Raw genomic sequence first — 19,427 nt, 5'->3', positions numbered from 1 at the left:
TTTGTTTTTTTTATTATGGATTTCTCAGGAGCTCGGCTCCATCCACTAACACTAACTTGGGATCATAAAATTATTTAAAAAGAGGCTCCCGAGAAACCCCAGGTGTGCCCTCCAGGCCAGCACCTAGAAGGAATCATTTCAGGTGACCTAAGAGTTGCCAGTCAGTGTGATAAAGAAGTGGGAAACGTTAAAGGTATTCTTGGGTGAATAAAGAGAAAAAATATCAGAAGATAAAGGGAGGTAACATTGTCCTTGTGTAGGTTACTGTTGAGTCTTCAGTTCTGGAGGCTGTAACTTTTTAAGGAGATTAAGAGGACAGCACCAATTCAGAAAAGGGCTACTAAAGATGGTACAAGAGAGGGGTGGCCAACCTTTCACATGTCGAGAGTCAAACAAGAATTCACAGAGGCAGAGAGCCGCCATGCCTTTCACGGGCGGGCAGGCAAGAGATGAGCTCCCCCCTCCCCCCCCCAGCCCCCACAGTATGGACTCCGCAGTGGCCCAGCCAGACCTCATCTTTGGCCAACATGGGATGAACACCATGGCAGCCTGGGCTTTTTCACTGGAGAGTGGGGATGCAGATGATGTGAAGGCAGGTGGCTTCCTGCACGCTACGGTTCTCCCCCCTTCTCTGTAGCTGACTCTGGTCCGCCCATGACCTGGCTGCTGAGAAGGGGGGGGGGGGGTGTCATTGCAGCATGCAGGAGGCTAAGACGTTGGGTGGTACAGGCTGGATTTCTCTCATGAGCTGCAGTTTGTGCTGCAAAGAGCCGAATGCAGCTCGTGAAACGCTAGTTGGCCACCCCTGGAATAAGGCCTGCAACACAAGCCCTGCGTAGAAAGATTTAGGGAACTCAAAATGAACTCTCTAGGACATAGTCTAGAAAGGGGACTATGATAGAAACATGAAAATACTGGATACATTTCTATGTCAGATCCCAGTGCCCTAATGGTTATCACACTAACCTTCTAAACCAAGGATTATGGGGTTAAATACCATCTGGGATGTGCTCTTAAATATTTGTTTGGTAAATGTATTCAGGCCTTGTTCAAAATTGATATAAAATGTAACTGCTTTTTTTTATATATATAGATTTATTTTTTTCATTTTATAGTAAATATAAAACCATATTCAGCAGCAGCTAACAATGACAACTAAATTCACCCACCCATCTCCCCTCCCCCCCACCATAACAAGAGTCATACAAACGAGAAAAGCATAGTGAATCCTTGTACTGTTTTACCAAGTCGCTCATTAGCAATAATAGAAGTCTTAGGAGTATTAGATGTAGTGGTAATTATTACAGCATATTTTCCCTGTAGAGAAGAGGGTAACGTTGCTATAAATGCACCGCATACTTTATAAAAAGCTGATCTTTTCCCATGTGGATTCCTAGATCAGGTTCTAAAGTCAGATTTAGGAGCTCTAACATTTCCGAGGACCAAAAACTTAAATGTTGGGACCTCATGAAAAATCCACTTTGTCAATATGCATTTTCTTGCAATACAAAGGCCCTTTACTAGAAATACAGTTTCCAAATTATTACAGTCTCTGTCATCGAAAACCACTCCTAAAACACCTTATGTTGCCTGAGCTGGTATCTGAATCTCCAGTGTCTCAGACATGAATCTCAGAATCCTATCCCAAAAAGCCTGGAGGGCATTCTCTTAACCCAGTGGTCCCCAACCCTGTCCTGAGGGCCCACCAGCTCCATAGCATGCACATTTTCTCTCATGCATATTCATTGTAGATATCCTGAAAACTCGACTGGCTGGTGGGCCCCCAGGACAGGGTTGGCGACCAGTCTTAACCCATGGCACAGCTTAGCTTTTACTTCAGGACATTTCAAACACCCGGGAGTGGCTATTAGTTTCATCTGATGTGCTCTACAAGGTGAAATTATTAATCTATAAATAACTCTCAGGTGCTGCTCCCTTAATAAAATTGATGAAATAATTCTATAAAACCAATCTACACTTGAAGAAATATCGCCATCTTCCAGGTCGGAGCCCAGATCAGTAATCCACACTTCTACCAAAACGGTGAGTGTTTTATATGAAGTAACAGAGTGAAGAAATCTATAGGAGCTAGCCAGAGATTGCTTCCTCCCTGTAAACAATTGGAGTAATCTCTCACATGGTCCCCAAGAGTGGAGCATTGTTTTAATCACCAACTGTTTTGAAATAAGGCAGAAAATCTGTTGCCTGAAAGTCAAAGTGTTTTGACAATATTTGAAGGAAAACATGCATTTGTTTTGATAATCAATAAAAGCATTAAAAGTATCTTGACCCACTTGAGTTATTTATGTGGAAAATGTACTTGACTCAGCTGGCCTAAAACAAGGGTTTCCTCAAATGGGTAGCCAAGGAGATAATTTCCAAGAGATCGACAATCTTCTCAAAACTTTTCCAACCATATTGCATATACTTTATCAATATATTATTTGATAGATACTCTGGTACATCTTTGGACCTTGCATAGAGCATAAAAAGTAAATCTTAAGAGCTAGTAAAACTTGTTTCTGCTTCCATGTCTGCAAAACAGTTACTGCCCTAAAGCCAGTCCTCTAAAGCTCGCAGTGCGCTGGCTAGATTGTAATATCTCAGATTAGGGAAACCCCAAGCTCCTTATAATAAAGGGATCATACATTTTGCAAAGGAAACTCTAGGCTTACGCTCATTCCATACAAACCTAGAGCAGATTTGCTGCCACCCTTAACATCTTTCCTACTTAATAACAAAAGGCATCATTTCCTGAGTATATAATAATTGAGGGAGGAGTGGCATTTTAAATAATGCTATTCTTCTCATTAACGATAATGGGAACCTCCTCCAACTTTGAGTTCACCTTTTGAATTCTCGTATAATAGGTGGTACATTAACTTGGAACCACTTCTCTGTGTCTCTGAGTGTGAACTCTCAAGTATTTAATCTAGTTTGTCAGCCATCGTAAAGGAAAGTCCACCCATTCTCTCTTCGTGTGTCCCATAATATCTTTAGCTTGAGACCTGAAAAACTTCCATATGCTTTAAAGGTTTCCAATATTGTTGGAAGAAGACTTTTTTCCTGAGAGATAAATAAAAGAATATCGTCTCCAGATAGTAAAGTGGCTAAAAAGGGGAATTTATTAAAAATCGTGTACTTTTGGAGAATATCATTTAAAACCTGTACTAAGGGTTCTAAAGAGAGGATAAATAATAAAGGGGATAGGAGACATCCCTGACGAGTCCCCCAAGTCAGATGAAATGGCGTGGAGAGATTTATTTACCCAGACCATAGTGTTACGCCCGTCGGTCGCAGACAGCTGCGACCGCTGTTGCTCACCTCTTGCTTGACTACTCTGACTCCATTGGGCCAACTTGTGGCCTCAGCCAGCTATTGCCGGCCTGCACGCTCTGGTTTCCGGGCCTCCCGGGACGGCATGGACGCTGCCGACCGCCATCTTGACCCCAGAGTTCCTTAGGCGCGCGCGCGCTACCAGCCCAGTCTTTATGCACGTCATGGCGGGAACTTCGGGGGTGTCCCCCTCGGATGATGTCAATTCTCAAGGACTCTTAAGCTGGCTGGCCCTTCCTACCTACGACTTGGCAACGAGTTCCCTCATTGCTGAATCCGCTTCGCTACGACTCTTGTTCCTACTTCCTGGTGTGAGACACTCCAGGTATCCGCTCCTCGGGGGCCCCTCTCGTCTCAGGCAATCCACTCCACGGAGGGCCTTCTTCCTAGGATCACTGCCTGCTCTGTTTCCCGGGGCTTTCTCTGGAACTATCGTTCTACTCCTGTGAGTACTCTGCTCTGCGGACCATTGCCATACTACTGCTACCAGAGGAACCCTCTTTGGTGTACCCCGCTCTGCAGATCATTGCCATACTACTGCTACAGAGGAACCCTCCTCAGTGTACCCCGCTTGCGGTCCATTGCCATGCCATCGCTACCAAGGACCCTCATCGGTGTACCCCGCTCCACGGACCACTGCCGACTCTTTTCTACAAGAGGACTCCTTCGTGGGAATACCCCACTTCACAGACCTGGTACACCTCAGCGTCTGTGTGTGTCTCTGCCACACTCCCCGCTCCGCGGGCCGTGGCACTCTACTTCTTTTAATAAAAATTGAGGACTTTCTAGCCTGACCTGACGTCAGCGCCTGAGCTGACATTCCGTAGCTCCACCACCTGGAGTCACTCTCTCTCTCTGGCTACCTCAGTCCTTCATGTCTACTGTCTCTCTCCACCACCTGTTGTCCTGTGCACATCACAGCTGAGACCTCGCCTCATGGGGCTCCTCCCCGTGGGCGGTGCCATCTCTCACCTCGGCCCAGGGCCCACATACTCACAAATCCTAACACATAGCCATGGGATTAGCTTAGAGGACTTGCATCGCTTGATTGAAAAATCCTGAAACACAAACTTGCCTAAAATATGTTGGAGAACAGACCACGAGACTCTGTCAAAGGTGTTTTCTGCATCAAATCCCACCAATAAGTAGTCTATAAAGCAATGTCATTTACATAATTCTATTAATAAGAGAATACGCCTTATATTTATACTTGATCTTCTCCCTTTCACAAATCCTGCCTGACCTTTAGAAACTAAAGTTGGCAATATATCAGCAACTCTGTGGGCTAGCAGTTTCACATAGATCTTGATACCACATTTAATAATGATATTGGCCTATAGGACAATGTCACCTGGGGATCCCAACCTGGTTTAGGGAGAACACTTTTAAGTGTTTTCTGGCATTGACCCTCCATTAACCATTGTATCAAACAACTCTTCTATACTTGGTAGCAGCACAGTGGGATTTCATGTTTTGTAAAAGAAAGCTGTCAACCCATTTGGTCCCGGAGCCTTAAAGTTTGTTTTAACTCTTTTATTACCAAAGCTATCTTTGAGACCTGAATGGGTTTATTTAATCTCTCCAAATGGGTTTATTTAATCTCTCTAAAAAAGGAAAAGTCTATGTTTCAAGGAAAACAAAGAAGATGTCGCTCTCTTATGCAAGATCATTAAGCGTTTTCCTTAACAAAAGAAACTGTTGTAATTCTACAGATGGCTGGGAATTCAGTATTTGCTTTTGCTGATCCAATTGTTTGGTTAAATCCAAAATATCCTTATCTAACTCTCTTTTCTTGCAAATAGTATAACTGATTATGTCTTCCCTAAGTACTACTTTTGCTATTTCCCAGAATAACATGGGTTGTCTTTTGATGATCATTATTTTTCTCGAAATCTTGACACTTAATCTTTAAATGCCTTATCTTGATTCAGCCATGGCAGCATTTTCTAATTAGATTAATCAATCCCCTTACAATTACCCTGCAATCTACATGATGCTAGGTAATGATCAGAGATAACCATAGGTTCAATACTAGACCTGCTCAGCTTGGAGAAGAGGCTTTTCTTATCAGCAAGTTATCAAGCCTAGAACTGGAGTCATTAGATCGGGCATAGTGGGCAAAGTCTCTAACGCAAGGGTTACACCGGTACTTTACGAATATAACGCTCTAGTCGATTTTTTTAAAAGAATATTTTTTTGTGTTTATGCTAAAGGGCTATTTCCCTTTTATTGCACTGGGCTGGTAAAGGCCTTGTGAAAAAGTGAATTTTCTAGGAAAGAAAAAGTGAATGAGAGGGGGAGGAGCTGCTTGACTGCTGAGCCTGGAGTCACTCCTATTATCTACTTAAAGAAATCATCCTAATCCATGATCACCAAGGCAACAGTGAGCATATCTGAGCAAATGTGACTGTGAAGCGTTCTCTACCTCAGAAGCAGAGGTCAGGTAGTGTGCCTTTGCTAAATAATCTAAAAGCCAACCTGAAGCAATCATCTGGCTTGGGAGTTCTGTCTGTCTGAGGGAGGAGCTGCCCTACTGAGGAGCCTTTGTATTAAGGCGCGTGTTGAAAACGGGCGCTCGTGTTGAGTGTCCATTTTCCTAACGCGCACAAGCTACATCCCCTGGATGCCTGATGCAGGTTATTTAAATGAGGGTCTACGCAAAAAAGGAGGCACTAGGGAGAATTGTGCATCCCTAGCACTGAAATGCATCCGGTGCCCACACCCGCAACAGGTGCTCCATACGAGCGTCCGTTTTTATCCCGCTTCTTCTGGCCGATTTTGCTGAAGATGCCCATAGCTAAGCGCCCCTCGCTATAGGTGTCTAAATTGTGTGTCCAGAAGAATTATTATATATTATGTTTAAGCAAACCAATATACATTTATTTTTGAACACCACAAGCAGTAAATTTAAGTGTCATACTGATTCTAATTAAGAGAAACCACAGAGGACCATATATTTTAATTTCTCATGAGCCCTTGACTTGCGGATTGACTTTATGCCACCTCTGGGGCTGGAGTTAAATTTGCAGCGTTAAAAAGTGTGCGCTGGCCCCCAGAGATTTCCTGCATTAGGAGGGTAATAGCTAATAGCCCCATCTACGTGGAATGTGATGGGCGCTATCGGCTACATATTTGGGCGCATGCTTTGGATGCACTAATCTCTTTATCGCACTGGGTGCAGAACGGGTGTCTTAACCATGCATAAACCTGTGCACTAGGTTGGGCGCACTTTATTGCGTCCACCCTGAATGTTGAGTCCTCAGGGTTCAAAAGAAATAAAAATGAACCTGTATACATGTGAGCCAAACCACACTAACAACAGCAGCAAAATCCTGGTGCTACAGGCTGACTGTCACTGTTTTGTTTGGTTTCGCTGTCAAAACTTTCCACTGTTTGAACCTCTGCCAGCTGTTCATGCTGTGATGGAGTCAAGGAGAGCAACCTGTGCTCACAGAGGCTTCTCTGTCTATCTCATTAAGTCCACACCCATACCAAGAATTCCCAGGCTACAAACAAACTGCGTATTTCTCAATTCTTATGAGCATACACACACACACACACACTGTCGCTGTGGTAATAACAGAATTTCCTCCCCAGACCCTGACCTTTTCACTCAATTGAGTCATACTATGTATGACTTTGTCCTCCCTTTTTGACTTTCTGCAGTATGAGCTTGGATTTGCCCACAGACATCCAGCAGCTATAATACTTATCTTTCCGGTGATAGTCAATATACTGGGAGGAAACTGAATGCACTAACTTCCTACATTCTCCCCCCCACCTTCTCCAAAATCCTAGACGAGACATCACAGCCACGTTCTGTGGCCTGGCAGCAAGGATGTCTGGCTCCTAAAGGAGTTTATACAATACCGCTTGTTAAACGTGATCGTGCTCCCCCTTTCTCCCCTGTGACAATGCCCACTCTGCGGTGGATTTCAGCTGGAAACAGCTCCTCCTTACAAATGCTCCAATAATCTGTAGACGTCAAAAGATCTCCAGAATCTAATTAGTTAGAAAAATCATTGCCCCATTTTCTGATTATCTCTTGGCAATATAAAATGGCATACAAGTAAATAAATAGTAACAATGGACTACTGGAAGTAAATCTGAGCCTTTGCAATAATCTGTTGGAATATTTTTAATGATCCATGGTTGTCAACAAACCTTTTCCATTGGAAGCAATTTAGTAGAACTAGGGGTCATAATTTGAAACTCCAGGGAGGAAGATTCAGAACCAATGTCAGGAAGTATTTCTTCACGGAGAGGGTGGTGGATGCCTGGAATGCCTTTCCAGAGGAAGTGGTGAAGACTATAACTGTGAAGGATTTCAAAGGGGCATGGGATAAACACTGTGGATCCCTAAAAGGCTAGATGATGGGAATAAATAAAAAAGCTAAATCTAAGAGAAACATGGGGGTAATCTGCATGGAGCAGCAGTTACTACCCTTAACAGAAACATGGGGTAACCTGCACGGAGCGGCAGTTACTACCCTTAACAGAAACATGGGGTAACCTGCACGGAGCGGCAGTTACTACCCTTAACAGAAACATGGGGTAACCTGCACGGAGCGGCAGTTACTACCCTTAACAGAAACATGGGGTAACCTGCACGGAGCGGCAGTTACTACCCTTAAGAGAAACATGGGGTAACCTGCACAGAGCGGCAGTTGCTACCTTGGGAAGCTTGCTGGGCAGACTAGATGGACCGTTTTGGTCTTTTTGTGCCGTCATTACTATGTTACTATATATTACAGTTTGGATCCCGATTTAACACATTTCCAATACTGACCGTCTGCCTTAACTGAATGAAAACCAATCACACGGAAATCTGGTTAAGGATTTAAAAAAATGTAGTGTCTGGGGCTGGCCCAGTGGGTGAATGGCAGAGCTGTGCAGTACCACAAGAGACAATTCCCAGCTCAGGTCTTCCCCTCCCTGGGTTGGCTGGGGGTGGGGAGAAAGCCCCAGTCATCGGGCAATAGCGATGCCCAATGGCTGGATTTAGGGCCTCTACCTGCGGGGTCTTGGAAGGAGCCCTGGTCCATGACTCCAAGCTGGGGACCGACCGTTGTTGTGATGACTGGGCGCGGGATATAACATTGGGGAGGACAATCCATGGCTAGTCCTAAATGATGGCTCAGGGCGCCAGATCCCTGCCTCAGTTCGGTCTCAGCTGGAAGCCCAAAGAGCAGGAAACGACAGCGCCTCCCCCCCACCCCCACCCCCAAAAAAGAAATAATCATGGATTACAGTTCTAGTTCATTCAATAACCATTTTATTTCCTTTATCCTATGGGAGGACCAGGCTCTATAGTTTTGGCTAAATACATTACAAAATCTAAAATATATCTTTGTGCTGTTTTTAAATCTACTTTGAATTCAAATTATGGTCTATGTGACTTCTGGGTCCAGTTGCTTTATTTTAGGTATTTACGCATTTTTATATTCTGCAGCTTCCAAAACAAATGTTTCAGACTCCTTTGGGAGGGGCAGTAGTTCAGGCTGCTTTGGGGGTTTGAGTTCCAGTTAGTTCAGTGCTATTGTGCTTCCTAGATCCAGAGGGAGGGCAGCGCTCTAAATTGGCTAAGTGTATTTTTTAACGTAACCTTGTGCTGTTGTCATTTAATTGGCACTTCAGGACTTGTGAGAGAGGGAATGTAGAAGCTTTTTCATACATTTTAAAATCTGCTTTGAATTAGAGGTGGTTTTCTCACCCCCACCCTGTTGCTTTCCATCCCACTTCCAAATTATCTTATATATACTCCCCTAATTGAGGAACAAACAGGCCGATACAGTAAAACCCGCGGGAGAGCCGGCACTCCGAGGCGAGCACCCACTCTCTCGGCTCGCACACACAGGCTACTCTCCTGCGCGCGCAATTTAGTATGCAAATGAGGGCCAGCGGTAAAAAGAGGCGCTAGGGACACTAGCGCATCCCTAGTGCCTCTTTTTTGACAGGAGCAGCGGCTGTCAGTGGGTTTGACAGCCGACGCTCAATTTTGCTGGCATCGGTTCTCAAACCCGCTGACAGCCACGGGTTCGGAAAACGGACGCCAGCATAATTGAGCGACCGTCTTCTGACCCGTGGGCCGATTTAAATTTCTTTTTTTAATTTAAATTTTTTTTAAATTTTGGGGCCTCCGACTTAATATCGCTATGGGCAGGCGTTAATTTTTGAAAGTAAAATATGCGACTTGGCTGCACATTTTGCTTTCTGGATCGTGCGGGAATAACTAATAGGGCCATCAACATGCATTGCATGTTGCGGGTGCTATTAGTTTTGGGGGGCTTGGCCGCGCGTTTCGACCTATTACCCTTTACTGTATAAGGGGTAAAGCTAGCGCGTCGAAAACGCGCGGCTAAACCCGGGCTAACAGAGCGCTCAGCCCGAAAGTAATTTGTCTGGCATGTTAGTCCACTTGAATGCACAGAAATAAAGGGTAACCAAAAAAAAAAAAAACCCAAGGTGATACTTTTTTATTGGACTTGTGGGCATCAAACAGAAAGAAGGCAAGTCCTGAGGAGACCTGCTAGTGCAGTAGCAGGTTTGGAATAATTATTGGGATGGCTGGTAGGAGGCAATAGTGAGGGCAGGGCTGGGAAGATCAAATGGGAAACACTGGAGGGAGAGGGGAGCTGGTATGGGAATGGGAATTTGTGTGCTCGCCTACCCAGAGTGGTGGAGCACCAGAGAGGAAGAATCTGAAATCGGCAGACTGGGTGTGCCAATTGGTCATTATCTGTTGTCATTTACTGTATTACTATGCTGTAATATTTTGTAAAGAGGAGCTTGGGTTTAGCCCTCCCCCCCCAATGTTCTTTCCACTTGCTCCTCCTGTAACTGCCAGTTCAGTGAAACAAAGAGAAAAGCTCTCCTATGTCATTCTGCGCTAAAGCAATATCTCTCCTGTGGCATCCCTTTTCTTTTGTATCTAAACAGGATTATTTAGCTCCCTAACCTTCTTTGGTTAATTCTCTGCAGCCCAGCCAATCACAGCTCTACAAACGCATCCGCCCCCTTTGTCAGCCAATCATCTCACTACTTGTCATACATTGTTTTTTTTTTCTGTAATGTGGTGGCTGGGCTGGATTCTACCAATCTGCTTTCTTTTCACAAACGTCTTTAATGGCTACACGACCTCTGATTAGGGCCTGCCTTAATCACTGTCACTGATTAAAATTTAGGAAAGCTCCAATGGGTACAGACTCAGCTTTCCTTGCCTCGTACACGCACGATATTGGGAGGGAAGGGATAGGAATGGAGAAGGGAGAGTTAAACATCCTGCTACCTGATCCCCCTGGGACACATGATGGACAATGGTCAAAGCAGGAGGGCTAAACCTAACTCGCACACACGAAAAAAATGGTCGAGGAGTAGCACAGCAACACCTGATTACTTAGATGCCTGCTGGTGAGTGTGGTTAAGCAGGTGACGTTTTTAGACTTTGTAAACACTAATATCGCCTCTGTAAATAAAAACTGGAGACTTTACAGCCTGTGAAAAAGGAGCAGCAAAAAAGCTGTTGCAATATAGGAGCTTTTGATTTCTAGAACTGCACACTGCCTAGTGAAATAAAAATCAAAGTTAAAAAAAAAAGAGGATCTTAAGTGTGTTTCAGTGACAGCAGAATTAACTTGATTTTAAGAGTATATAGTAATGAAAGCAGCTCTCTAGCAGAAAATTCTTCCCTCCACCCCCACTATCATATGGGAAGCTGTTTTGTACCTCACCCCCACAGCAGACTACAGACAAAGCAGCTGTTGGGAGCCTGTGCACAGGAAGCACTACCCAATAAAAAAAACATATATATAGTAACTAGCAGAAATAACTAGAGGCCAGACCTGTATGTGTTTTGTTGGGAATGCTCAAACACAAAGGCATGGTGAACTTTGGAAAAATAATGCAGATAATAATGTAGACCCTTTCCTCTGGGAGGGAGGGAAGTTGTCTGAGGGACAGTTACAACAGCCTCTAAGGCAGCCTCCCCTTTTTTGGGTTGGGGGTAGGGGTAACCAGCTATTCCTATTATTCAGGTTGTTTCAAAGCGCACCAGTCTGTAAAAGTACATTCAGAGCATATGGTTACATTCCTGCTAGCCAGAAATCAGCTAGCCCCACATTTATTGATGAACCAGTTTTTAATTTACAGTTTATAGCCTACTCTCCAAAGGAAAAGAGGGCATCCAAGACCAGAAAGAATGTGAATACAGATGCTTTATGTTTCAAATCATGGATACCCGTGTCCTGGAAAGTAATTCTGTTGTGTTAGTCCACTTGAAAGCACAGAAATAAAAGTTAAATAAAAAAAAATATAAGGTGATCTTTTTATTAGAATAAATGAATACATCTCTTAACTCGGTAAAGCCCTAGGTTTCTAACACATTATGAACCCCATAAAACTAAATTTCCTGTCACCTTTTCATCACCCAACAAACCTCCCTTCCCGCATCACTGGAATAAATATCACACTACTTTATATTTCTTGTAAATGTCATCTTTTGCTCATTTGACTAACCCTGGAACGCTAATCAAAAATGTATTGTTAGTCTAATGAAAACGTATGACCATGTATATTAATATTTGTTCTTGGAAGGTAGGCTTTTTAATTTTGGTGAAACTTCTTGTTTGAAATTCAGCTGATGTAGCCATTTAGGCGGAGTCTTTAACAACTCACAGAACATTGTTTTGTTTTTTTTTCTTGTTTGTTTTGTTTTTACCATCAATTTATAAACTAAATGGAGCCATTCCTAATTACAAAAAAATATACCACATTAGCTGGAGAAAAAGTGAGTTAGCGAGTCAACCAATCAATTACTGAACAACTTGCAAAAAAACACTTGCACACACAGGACCAACTGAGCCCATCTTCCAAAAAACATGCTCAACTCTTCTTGCCACCCCCGGACACATCTCCCGAAAACCTGGTGTGTGTAGATCAGATGGACAACAAACAAGTTATTAGTGGGGAAAGGACAGACAGGGCAATCGCAGGCTTCTTTTCCTGCCAAAAGTAAAAAAAAAAAAAAAAAAAGGGGGGGAGGGGGAGGTAACAGGAAATCACATTTCAACACTGGTATTTATTCTACAGGTGACCAATCATAATTTTTATCTGACAGCGCTCGCGAAACGGGACGCGCGCGCGTACACACACCACACACACCAAAGACTCCCTTTATTTACCCCGCAAGCCTACTTGGCCAAGCGCGCGCCAAACACGGGCTGGCTTCTTCCCATGCCTGTCGTCTCGCCGAAAACCCGTAGCCAATAGCAGCCTCTAGTCCAGCGTGGAACGCTGCTAGTCAACCAATCAGCGGCTGAAGGGCCCACGAGGGCATCGCGTGCCCCTCCACTACTAGAACGGGAGAGGAAATGGGCGCGAAAGCTCGAGCTGTGGGCTACACGCGGACCCCTTTTTTCCCCTAAATCTAAATATATACCAATTGTGTGTTTCTGTAACTTGAAAGATAAAAAAGGTTTTGAAGTTCGTAATCCGTTGTTTCCCTCTCTTTGCCCCCCTCCCCACGCCAAAGAAATAGTCCACTAACAGCCAGGAAGTTAATGACCTAAACCCAATGCCTTCCCGCTTGCCTGAATAGTAAAATCAAACCGTCGTAAATCATTTTTAAAGCGAACGGAAGTCGAATTAATGGATTTAGGAATGTTTTATAAGTTACGCGGATGTAGCCGCAGCGGAAGTATACTGCGCGCATGACACGCTTCTATAAAAGCAGAGAGCGTCGTCTTTTCGCCACGTCATTCCAGGGAGAGGGCTCGGGGAAAGTTAAGCGCGCGCGGGGCGCTCTTGCTTGGCGGTTTTTGTCTGTTTCCCCCCCAGTTGGGTGTGTTCACGCGCGATAGTGTAATGGCGCTATAAGAGGGGTAGCAGGCGGCCTCCTCCCATCGGCGATAGCAACGAAGCGGCATTGCGGCCAGATCCAGCCCGGCGGAGCATCAGGCAGCTGCAGCCATGGCGTAAGTGTTTACCCTCTTTTTTTTCTCTTCTGAAAACAAAACAAAAACCCAATTATCTCTAAATAGCTTTTGCTGGAGCGGAAGGGGGGGCTCGAGGTCCCTGGCGTCTACCGCACCGCTGTGAGCGGGTTTTGTAGTTTTAGGTGATAGGGAAAGCTGTACCCGGAGCGCAAGGGGTTTTTTTTTTGGGGGGGGGGGGGGAAGGTGGAAAGTAAGCTTTCTTCTAGCACGTGGTACCTACACTTTTTTCCCTTACTGTATTATGGGATTTCTTTCGGGCTTCTATATTGCGCCTTTTACTCGTCTTCACCAAATATTTGGGGGGGGGGAGGGAAACTGAGACGATAAACTCGGGCTGTTTCATGGCGCCTGAGCCCGGTGTGGGGGTGATCAGGCGCTGGGAATAACGTGGCTGCATTTAAAATGGCCTCCCAAGTTCAGGGAACGAAGCAGCCCGAGTTGGTTGCGGGGGCCGCGCCCGTCTGAGCCTCATCTCTCTTCTCCCTCCCCTAATCCCCGGGCGGGGCTGCCCTGCGATTTGCCCATATATGGGCATGAGGAAGTACTGCAGTGTCCAAAATGAAATCCTGAGGGGCGTATGGCCCCGTTCGTAACGAGTGGCTGTACAAAGCAAAGTAAAATATGACCAAGGCTAACTACGATGAAAAATCTAATTTTGTTTTTTCTTCCCTACAGGTTTTTCAAATCAACCCCCAGCAGCCTTGCTGTAATCGACATAGAAAGCCTCCAATCCCTGTCCCAAACCACAGCTCTGAAACTCGAAGATGAGCTTTCTGAGCGAAAAGATGCTGTTGGGGGACTTGCTGGCCCCCTTCAGCCAGTCGTCTTTGGCGGCTGAAGAAAGCTTGGGTCTCCTAGATGAATATCTTGAGGTGGCCAAGCCCCTCAAACTGCAGAGGTTCTCCAGCAACAAGGCTAATGAAGTTTCCTCCAGTTGGCTGTCTGTGGATACCTGGGACTCGCCCATAGATAGTACTGAGGGTAAAGTTTGTTTATAATATATAAATGACTATACTTCAGGTTCATTGTGAATTTGTCTAGATTAAATCTGGACTAGTCTGCAGAATATACAAAATGTAAGAGTTATTCATAAACTCTAAAAATAAGGAGGGGAGGCATAATTTAACCTCACAGTACCATACATTTTCATGGGTACTTAATCAAAAAGGAGGCTTTTTGTGTTGGGTGACAACCAAGCCCACTATTTTAATGGAAGTGTCAGTAGGGAAGCATTTACTGACTTGTCAGTGCTGAATTTTTGTAAGCTTTGATCTGGAGATAAGTAACTTATTTTTCAACTGTGGCTTTATTTTCAGAGGATGCTTTCTCTGGCATGGATTGGATGGTGGAGAAAAACTTGAAGGAGTTTGACTTTGATTCTCTGTTTGGTTTAGAAGACATGGAAGCAATGGCCTCTCTTGAAGACACATGTCATCTACTTGAAAACCCACCTTTCCAGACAGCTTTAGATGAGCTGCCAACATCTGACTCAATCTCCCTTTTCCCAGAATCTCCAGTTGAGGCTGCTCCGGTGGCCCCTCCATCCCCTGATTCTTCTCTGATCCTTTCTGCAGAGCAGTTGAATACCATTCCATATCCCTTAGGTGTAGGTCTAACTGATGAGGCAGATGTTACAACTAATACAACAAAAGTGGCAACTTTTGTATTGGTGGTTATTCCTAAGTGTGAAAGAGAGGAGGAAGTATCATCAGATGACAGTGGAATTTGCCTGAGCCCAGAGTCTTATGTGGGGTCACCCCAACATAGTCCAACTTCTTCACTAGCATCTTCTCCAGCCAGTCAATCCCAGCTGGAGTTCCCCAGCTCTGGGAGACCCAAGCCCTATGACCTCCCTACTGAAAATAAAACCCTATTAACAAAGGTTAAAGCTGCAAGTGGGGAGAGAAAAGTAGATAAAAAATTGAAAAAGATGGAGCAGAATAAGACTGCTGCCACTCGTTACCGCCAGAAAAAGCGGGCTGAGCATGAGGCTGTGTCGGGTGAGTGCAGGGAATTGGAGGACAAGAACAACCGCCTCAAAGAAAAAGTAGATGCCTTGACTAAAGAGATATCTTATTTAAAAGATTTGATTGAAGAAGTAAGAATAGCAAAAAACAAACGAGCAAAAAATCCCTGAGTTGATAATGTAGTTGTCTTATTGCCCTTGTATATAGAAACAAAACTGGTGTTACTAGAGTGAAGTATGGCTAATAAATTATTTTCTACTAAACATTGTAGTTTTTGTTTTTTTTAAATGGTATATTTCTATTTTACTGGTTTGTGTTAGCTTTGTTGCTTAAGTGTTATGCAGCCCTGCATTACATTTTTTGCTGTGGCATTATTTCTGCATTACTGCCTTGGCTATCAGCAAATGCTTGGTGCCATTTAGGTTTTATATACTATCAATACTTTTCCATGGCAAGAGGAAGCATGTCTGCAGAAAGGTAGAGGCAAAGCTGACTCTGATGTGCAACGTACTTCCTGAACTCTGTGCGTTAATGGGGTGGTTAAATACTAAATAGTTGATATACCAAGGTCTATAAAAGCTTTTAAATAAACTATCATGCCTTATACCTCTAGTATGAGCTGTGGTCAGGCCTGGGTCTTCAGAGCTATTCTTTGTCCTAAACATCTGGTGCTACTAGAAAGCTATTTTCTAGCCACTGTTTCCATGTTAACATTAGCAATGTTAACATGGAATAGACTTAGTGTTTGGGTACTTGCCAGGTTCTTATGGCCTGGATTGGCCACAGTTGGAAACAGGATGCTGGGCTTGATGGACCCTTGGTCTGACCCAGTATGGCATTTTCGTATGTTCTTATGTTCTGTCATGCACCTTAGCTTAGAGCAGAAGTAGGCAACTGTGGTCCTGGACTATCAGAAATGGTTCTGGTTTTTAAGGATATTCCTAGCAAATATGGATGAGGTATAGGTGCATGCACTGCTCCCATTGTATGTAAATATATCTTGCCTATTTAAGGTGGATGTTGTGAAACCAATCTTATTTCTAGCATTTCACAATTAGAGTTGTCTATGGCTGTGTTAGAGCTGATTTCAGCAACCTGCAATGCATAATTGATTTCATTTTGTATGTTGCTGAAATACAAGGCAGTCTGCAGCAATTTTGTTTGGGTTGCATGAATAGGAATTTCCACTTCCTACAATGGAATTCAAAAGCTGACTGCATAAGCTTATTTTTCTGAAATTGCAGCCATAAGCTTTTGTCGATTAAATTAGTCCATTTAGGCTAGTGTTTCCTAAACAAAGTCCCTTCAGACCTGATCACAAAAAGGTCAGTGCTGTGTGATCCTCAGCCCAATACCTGGGTTCTGATCTCAGCATTTAACAGCAGCAAAGCCCTGGTGTGTAGTAGTAGGCAGCATGGATAGCTGGGTCTTACTTTGTACAGAACACACTCCATACTATCTCCTCGTCTTCCCCCTCTTGAGCTTTGGACTCCTAGTTTCTGTCTGATTCTCAGGGTGAGTGAGAACATGAAATGAGCACTGAATATGGACTTGCCCTAAATCGTTGCTTTCAGACTAAAGGTGTGGCATGGAGAAGTCACCAATGTTTCTGGCCGCTGCTTGTGGCAGCTTGCAGCAACAAGAGACCAGTGATGGCTCTGAAACATAGTAACTCCTTTCTGCGAACGTGTAATCATGCATGCCTCTTCCTAGCTAGAACTGACTCCCTGGGCATAAGCTGTGGAGTGTGGTAATTAATGGACAGCACGGTATTTCTGCCTGTTATCTGAGTGGGATAGAAGAGTTTGCACTGAGCCCTTGATGGGACTCAGGTGGGAAGCAGCAGCAATGTAGGAACTAGCAGACAAGGTAAGAACTGGCTGCACACACTGCATTGACTTCTCCCATTGGTCTGTACATAAAGGGAACTGGACCATTCTGATGTTGTTTCTGCCCCCTCCTCTCTTTATTGTAAAATTTGGTAGGGAGCCAGCTACCCACACTACATTGACTTTTCCCATCTGTGAAGCTATAGAGGAAACTTGATCATGATGAGTTTCTTTGCCCCCTCTCCCTTTGTTTTAAAATTTTCAGAGAGTAGTAGGGGTTTACCTAGCTCTTACAGGTATGAGTCCTCCATGTCTGCATAACCTTCTCCATGGAGCTTGGTGTGGCTTGGGCTTAGAAGATTTTGAGAGCAGAAGTGGAGTAGCACTAGCAGCCACCTGGCAGTGGTCAAGGTAACTAAGGCCTGGATTCATCATTCCTCGCAGAATGACAAATTCTGTGAAAACTGGGGGGCGTGCCTGCAAAAGCCCGCAGCATTTGCACCACAGCGGTGCGCTGGCTTTCGCACCAAATAGCACCACTGTGAAAGGTAGTGCTATTCGGCTTGCTACTGCCGACAATAATGTTAGTAACAACATCGCCGGCAGCAAAGACACTGCCAACTCCGCCCTGACTCCTCCCCTCCCCCTACTTTATTGCACGTGATAGTCTATTGCAGGGGTCGGGAACCTTTTTGGCTGAGAGAGCCATGAACGCCACATTTTAAAATGTAATTCCATGAGAGCCATACTAACTACAACCCCCCACCTTCCTGACTCCCCCAAGACCTACCAAATTAATTTACTACAACCCCCCATCCTCCTAACACCCCCCCCCCCCAAAGACCTGCCAAAAGTCCCTGGTGATCCAGCGGGGGTCCAGGGCTCTCAGACAAATCTTTAATAAAAAAGTAAAAATCTAACAAAACCCCCCACCCTCCTGATGCACCCCACGACCTGCCAAAAGTCCCTGGTGGTCCAGCGGGGGTCCGGGAGCGATCTCCTGGACTTTGGCTGTCAGCTGCCAGTAGTCAAAATGGCACCGACGGCCCTTTGCCCTCACTATGTCACTGGGGTTGACCAATGGCGGCGGTAGCCCCTATGACATAGTGAGGGCAAAGGGCCGTCGGTGCCATTTTGACTACTGGCAGCCGACAGCCCAAGTCCAGTAGATCGCTCCCGGACTGCTCTTGGACCCCCGCTGGACCACCAGGGACTTTTGGCAGGTCTTGGGGGGGGTCAGGAGGGGGGGGGGTTGTAGTAAATTAATTTTGGAAGTCTTGGGCATCAGGAGGGTGGGGGATTTTGTTAGATTTTTACTTTTTTATTAAAGATTTGTCTGCGAGCCAGATGCAGCCATCAAAAGAGCCATAGGTTCCTGACCCCTGGTCTATTGCATGCGATAAGCCTTTGATAAATGACTCCCTAAACTGGGTGCCTACAGCACATGAACTGCATTTGTATATAGAAGAAAGTAGTACACTAATGCGTAATTAATGTCTTTGCCTCCTCTTATTTTAAAATTTGAAAGAGATGGGGGTTTCAGGTATAAATATCCTACTGAATGTTTAAAATTTCTGCTTCATGGAAGGTGGTGTACCACAACATTTTTGTTAAGGTGGGAGTGATGTGCTTAAAAAGCTTGGGAAATGCTGATTAGGCTTGGAGTTTTACCTTTGTTAGTAAGCATAGGCTGACCCACTATAGTGCAGTCTGCAGAGTGCAAGGCTTTACAAGTACTTGGACATGTCCAAACCCCTCATGGAGTAAAGGGATTAGTGCATCAATGTGTGTCCAAACCATTGCATAGCAAATAGCACTCATCACATGACAAATTCACATTGATGAGGCTATTGCCCCCAATGCCAAAAAAAATGGGTGCCCAATGTGCACATTTTTGCTCTCAAAAATTAACACCAGCCCCCACAGCAGGTTTTAATTCTTGAGCCCAAAAAGTAAACAGAAAATACTGCACTTCTGTAGTTCCTCTGATTTAATATTATGGTGATATTAATTCGTAGGAACCAAAAAAAAAATGGCAGGTTAGGCATAATACATTTTGGTACTCAGTAGGCTCAGTGACTAGAAAGAAATCAGGTTCACATTTAATTTGAGGGCTTTATAAAACTACAACAGTTCTTATAATTATCTGTAGAGCTACAAGTCTGATCTCTTCCATAATCTGGCTCCTAATGAAGTTGCTTCAATAATAATCATAATATCTATCTGAGCCTTCAGAATAATATTAAGCCATCCTACATGTGACTAGTGAAAGACCAGCATGCATCCAGTTCAGTAGTAACTGG

At 44.4% G+C, this 19,427-nt stretch overlaps 1 protein-coding gene across 1 annotated transcript; it reads left to right on the top strand.

Annotated features, from left to right (window-relative positions):
* Positions 1-13,076: 13,076 nt before the first annotated feature.
* ATF4 (activating transcription factor 4) lies at positions 13,077-15,558 on the top strand. Its single transcript, XM_029590184.1, has 3 exons — positions 13,077-13,307; positions 14,004-14,309; positions 14,645-15,558. The coding sequence occupies exons 2-3, from the start codon at positions 14,093-14,095 to the stop codon at positions 15,463-15,465; spliced, it is 1,038 nt and encodes a 345-aa protein (XP_029446044.1). The 5' UTR covers positions 13,077-13,307; positions 14,004-14,092; the 3' UTR covers positions 15,466-15,558.
* The last annotated feature ends 3,869 nt before the right edge of the window (positions 15,559-19,427 follow it).

Source organism: Rhinatrema bivittatum, chromosome 2 (genome assembly GCF_901001135.1).
Source record: "Rhinatrema bivittatum chromosome 2, aRhiBiv1.1, whole genome shotgun sequence".
NCBI lineage: Eukaryota > Metazoa > Chordata > Amphibia > Gymnophiona > Rhinatrematidae > Rhinatrema > Rhinatrema bivittatum.
Note: the sequence above shows the minus strand (reverse complement) of the source record. Positions and strands in the feature narration are given on the sequence as shown.